Source organism: Octodon degus, unplaced genomic scaffold (assembly GCF_000260255.1).
Source record: "Octodon degus isolate 3935 unplaced genomic scaffold, OctDeg1.0 scaffold00026, whole genome shotgun sequence".
Taxonomy (NCBI): Eukaryota; Metazoa; Chordata; class Mammalia; order Rodentia; family Octodontidae; genus Octodon; species Octodon degus.
Window position 1 is genome coordinate 2,566,888 of NW_004524602.1, and position 5,911 is coordinate 2,572,798.

The window sequence follows — 5,911 nt, forward strand, 5'->3', positions numbered from 1 at the left end:
GCTGGCCTGTGATGCTGGGGGATTGAACCGTGGTCCCTGTGCTTTGCTAAGCTTGTTCTAAGTAGGTGCTTTAGACCACTGAGCCATCTCACCAGCCCCATAAATAAATTTTAAAAACAAATATGCCAGCATTCCTAGAGTAATACTTATGGCAGGGCCAGGGATGTAGCTCAGCAGCACAGTGCCTGTCTGGCAAGTGTGAGGCTCTGAATTCGATTCCTGGTACCAAAAAATAAAAAATAAAATTATGGCAGATACATAAAATAATAGTTAATAGAAAATACTATTTGATTGATTGACTGATTGATTATTTGTGGGGCTAGTGGTTGAACCCAAGGCCTCATGCATGCTAGACAAGTGCTGTACCACTGACCTAGAGCTTTGACACTGAGCAACAGCCCCAGCTCATTTTCTTTTCTCTCTCTTTTTTTTTTTTCAGAACTGGGGATTGAACTCAGGCCCTTGCGCTTGCCAGGGAAGCGTACATTCCACTGAGCCATCTCCCTGGCCCCCAGCTCATTTTCTTATTTTTTATTTTGAGACAAGGCCTTGCTCAGTTGCCTTTAGTAGAAACGTGAGTCTTCTGCCTGAGCTCTCAGAGTGCTGAGCTTACAGGCATGCACCATCCTCCAGGCTGAGAATCGGGTTTCTAATAATGTCTCTTGTGAGGCTGATGCTGCTGGTCCATGGACCGTGGGAACCATTTCAGTCATGGCTGAGTCTCATTCATCTTTCATTTCATTGAGCAGAACAGGCTCAGAGGTGCCTCCTTGGAGCCCCACAGCCCATCTTGACAGCCCAGGAATCTTGGCCATTGAACCAGTGACTTCAGAATGTGTCAGGGTCTGGTGGGGATGGGGCCACATAGCTGGAGTCACCACCTCAGGAGAAGTCAAGGCTGGAGGTCACTTGAGCCCAGAAGTTTGAGACCAGCCTGGGCAATGTAGGAGGAAAAAAAAAAAAAAAAAGCCACGTGCACATGGGATGATGTCCAACACCAAGGATGGAACTCAGGACCTTACACACCGTGAACACTACAGTGAGCCACATCCCCAACTATTTTTTTAAAATTTTATTTTGAGACAGGACCAGGGAGATGGCTCAGTAGAGTAAGTGCTTCTCTGGCAAGCCCAAGGGCCTGAGTTCAATCCCCGGTTCCACCAAAAAAAAAAATAAATAAATGCTTATTTTGAGACAAAGTCTCACAAAGTTGTCTGGGCTGGCCTTGCACTCCCAATCATGCTGCTTCAGCTTCATAAGTAACTGGGCTTTTGGGTATGTCATGTGCCACCGTGCCCAACCATCAGTAAGTTTTTGTTTATTGCTTTCCTGTGGAATGCTTCAGAGAAAATAAGCAAACACCCTCTGAGACACATTCCCAGCCTAGCACCCGGAACTGTTAAAAACTCCCAGATGATTCTCCTACACCAGGATGATTCCTGAGTGCAAAGGAAGATGGACAAACACTGACCAGTGAAAGGGCAGGGGAATGGGAGGGGACAGGGAAGGATGAGACTGAAAATGGGAATAGTGGTTTTCAGTCGCTTGCACCAGTATCCTACAGAACATGCACTAATTCTGTGTTCTTATTTGTATTTCAGTTTAAATTTGTGGGGCTGAAGAATTTCCCTTGTACCCCTGAGAGCCTGTGTAAGGTGCTGGCTATGGATTTTCCTTTTGAGGTAATAGAGCTCTCTGTTGCTTTGATGTGACCATAGGGTTCAGGGAGGCTCCATTACACAGCCTTTAGGATATCTACTTTGCTGTGTCAGAATAAGGTTGGAGGCTGACTCAGTGGAAGGAGTGTGCCTGCTGCCCTTTGGCCTGCAAGCTGAATCAGACACCAGAGCCCTGGGAGGGAAACTGAGACCCAGAGATGGCAAGGACTTCTATGCCTGGGTCCTTCTTTTATGCTTTCTTGCTACAGCACGAGAACAGCTTCCCTTTGTTGGCCACCATGCTGACTACGAAGTAGGGGCATCTGTGGCTGCCCTAAATGTTTGGACTGTAGTCGTCTCCTGGCCAAAGCACAAATCCCCAGGATGTAGTTCTTGCTGAACAGCAGTTTTCCCAGACTTGTCCCATCTTAGCACCAGTGGCATCTTGTCCCCAGAAGGCCCCAGTCCTGGGCAATCTTTTATCATCCTTGGAACCTGCAGTGACCGTCAGTAAGCAGAGTCCCTGCCCAGCACCCACTTACAGTTCTGCCTAGTCACCCGCATGGAATCGCTTGCATGGATCTAATTTTATAAAGGGTACAGCTTCCTGGATGCGGAAATGGCAAAGGCTGAGTTGCCTTCATTTCTGGGAGTCAATTAGGAAGGTGGTGAGAACACTGTCTTTATTTATAACGCTTATACCCCAGTGGCAAGAAATGCTTTTTAGAGATGAGTCACTGAATCATAGAAAAGACAATATGGGGCTGTAGGAGGTCTTCCCGTTGAGAAAAGCTGAATTTCCCAGAATGTGGCTCACATACACTTTATGGGGAGGAATGGCAGGGATCTGGCAGCCTGTGTGTTCTGCTTGCAGCCTGGCACCTTGGAGGCCCTGTCCCCTTTTCTGCAGGAGGATCAGCCACTGCACCAGATTTTTGGGTGATAGACTAGAGTTTGGAGACTGGAGTTTGGGGACAGGAGGGCTGGACTCTACCTGGATTTCTGCTTCACACTCAGTGTATTTTTAAAGATCTCTCCCCCCCCCCCAGGACCCTCTGAGTCTGGAAAGCTCCCTTCTCAAGACCCTCCTGTGGGTCAGGGGTGAGATAGTAGAGAGGAAAACACTCCTTAATTTTTTTTTTTTTTTGACCACTAGGAAGAGAGTATGCAATGTGTTAATTACTGAAACTGTCCTACCAATTTGATTTGAACTGTCTCATTGCTATATGTCTCTCAATAAAATTATGGGAAAAAATAAAAACAATTTTTTTTTTTTGTGGGGGAACAGGGTCTTGCTTTGTAATTTATGCTGGCCTTGAACTCATGGCAGTCCTCCTGCCTCAGCCTCCCAAGTGCTGGAATTATAGGCGTGTGCCACCATGCCCAGAAAGCAAAACACTCTCTAAATAGGAAAGTGTTATTTGGAATTTTTTACTTTCTAGAAATTAGTTTTCTAGGCCATTTCTTTATTTAGAGAAATTGTACACATGGGGAGCAAGCAGAAAAGGACTAGGGTCATGAGTTCTGTTCTATATGCTCTCAGCAGCTATGGTGACCCCATTTCCCTCTTGCAGGTAGATGGACTCCTTTTCTACCACAAGCAGACCCACTACAGCCCTGGAAGCACACCCTTGGTGGGTTGGCTGCGCCCCTACATGGTATCAGATATCCTGGGCATGGCTGTGCCCACATGTCCACTGACCACCAAGCCAGAATATGCGGGACACCAGCTGCAGCAGATCATCGAGCACAAGAGAAGCCAGAAGGACACAAGGGAGAAGCCCACACTTGAGGGGCATGAAAGTGGGCACTATGAGCTGGAACACCTGTCCACCCCCGTGCCACAGCCTCCTCCCCAGGACCCAGGCCAGTCCGGAGGCTGCATGGAGACCTAGAGAGGGCAGCCTCCTTAGGAGTTGGGGACAGGTTCAGCAAGGCACCAGGGAGAATATGTGACCACAACAGGTGACTTGGTTTTACTCCAATAGAAAGTGTTTCTCCTATCTAAAATGCTGGCTCAGGCAACTGGAGAGGTAGCATTCACGTGGAATTGAACAGCTCTTACTGTGATAAGTGTACCTCAGATCTGCAATGTAAATATGTATAATTCTTAGAAAGTTGTTAACCAAACATTGGTAGTGTATACCTTGGAATCTCAGCACTTGGGAGTCAGATAGGATTACCATGAGTTCAAGGCCAGCCTAGATTACACAGTGAAACCCTGTCCCCCCAAAAACAAAAAGAAAACAAAGAAATAAACCTTGGCAGTCCAGTCTTGGCCCATTTTACCCTCTCAGCACCCAGACATTCTGCTGCATTGCCAGGTGCTTCTGTGGGCAGTGTCATGTTTCTGAAAGGCCTTACCAGGAACTGCAGTTCTCGGTATTAGAGTGTTAGCAGTTCTCAGTATTTGAGTTTGATTTTCTTTGGTTTAGACATGGCTTGAGGTAAAATGCTACTGGGACTTGTCTGCTCCTTAACCACAGCAGATAAAACTTGATCAAAAGGGACCCTGAAATGTGGAGGGGATTTTGAGGGTGGACAGGACTCAGTCCTTGAGAAGGCACAGTCTAGTGAGAAATATACACAGCAGAATGTGTGTGTGTGTGTGGGGGGGGGGTGTCATGGTTCGGAAATGGGTACCCAGTGCAGAGAGGTGCAGAGAACATCGTGCAGGGACTCAAGAGGGCAGAGGGAGGGTGCTCGTGAAAGGGGCACAAGCTCAGGCTCTGCAGAGGGACTTGGGTTCCATGTTGGACCAGGAGGGGCAGAAGGGCACAGACAGGCACTGCAGCTGTCCCTCCTGAGCAGGACAGGCCTGGCCTTGGGGACTGAAGCAGGTTCAGCATGGCCTGAGAAGAGACAGGAGGCCTGGGATTTTATGTCACAAGAGAAAGGGAAGTGAGGAGGGAGTCCTCAGACTGTGAACTAGAGCTCTCAGATGGCCACACAAGTGGAAGATGGTGTCTGCAACTAACCAGTGAGTTTCTGTTGTGTGCTCAGGAAACATGTCCCAGTTCCTGTGGCTTCTGCTTTCTAATACTTCTCTAACCAGATAAAGTGGCACACAGCAGGAATAATGTTCTGTGGACAGTTTCAGAGGGCTCTGGTCAACTCTTGTGTGATATGCAATATCCCTTTGAATCGATTCTCTCTGAGGACACATCCGGGCAGGCAGAGCCCAGTTACATGCATTCAGCACATCCCAAGGAACACGCCTCAGAGTCTGTGCTTGGAGAGCTGGTCTCGCTGACTCTGTAAAACTGGAGAAGGAAGAACTCTCACTGCCCTCACACAGTGATGATGCTGGATCCCGCTGACTGCAGATTCAAGCATTCACCTCCATCAATAAGCCCCTTCCTGAATGTAGGTCAGTTTTGCAATAGGGACTCTGTTCCTCTGCCAAGGAGATGTCGTAGGCAGCCTAGATGTTTAGTCCCTGGGGCCTTTTAAGTGTTCTGTTCTCGGTCATCAACTCTATCAGTTCAGGAGCCACTTGTTCCCCTGTCCATAGCAGTTTGGGCAGGCTGTACTCAGAATGAAGTAGCGTGGAAAAGATGTTCGTTCTCCCAAACCCCCTCTCTATAGACAGATACATAAGACTGAGAACTCAGCCTGATGCACCCAGTAGAGCCACTTGATGCTGTCGACTGGCAGTGGAAGGACCTCTCTTGGGTCAGCACCTGTGACATTTTTAACTGGGCACCTGGTTTTAGTAATCTGGATAGCAGTGTGTCTCCTGGGCCTATTTTTTATGGACTGTAAAATACCTCTTGCCACCTGTTTCAAAGATGGCTGGATGTTTGTTTGTTTGTTTGTTTGTTTGTTTGTTTGTTTTAGCTGTAATATGTTTGATTTAAGCCAAGTCAAATCCAGCTATCCAAAATAATCTTGTCAGTGGGCGGCCACATAGCTCAGCAGATTAAAACGCCTGTAAGCAGGTGCAGGGACTGGGGTTCAATCCCCAGGCCTGCTGTGCCAGCCCTGCCTCCAGGGAATGCTGAGACAGCAATTGAGACTGGGCATGGTGGCACACACCTGTAATCCCAGCTCTTGGGAGGCTGTAAACAGGCGGATCACTACAAGTCTGTTCTAGTAGTGAGACCCTGAACTCCCTGTAGACCTTTCCCTAAAATAAAAAATAATAATAATCCTGTCAACATTAATTATTTTTAAAATTATTAATAACATGTTTTACCTTTTCTCATGCCAGAACCAAAAAAATGGGTGGGTTATAGGTTGGGGTGTTTGAA

General features: G+C 47.5%; 1 protein-coding gene across 1 annotated transcript in view; it reads left to right on the forward strand.

Annotated features, from left to right (window-relative positions):
• Window positions 1–5,634, forward strand: part of Snupn (snurportin 1) — a gene marked incomplete at its 5' end in the record, with an annotated part of 17,476 nt that extends 11,842 nt beyond the window's left edge. The window contains 2 exons of the mRNA XM_023712629.1: window positions 1,602–1,682; window positions 3,233–5,634. Coding sequence (XP_023568397.1) covers window positions 1,602–1,682; window positions 3,233–3,553 — 402 coding nt within the window. The remainder of the gene's footprint in view (window positions 1–1,601; window positions 1,683–3,232) is intronic.
• Between the last annotated feature and the right edge of the window lie 277 nt (window positions 5,635–5,911).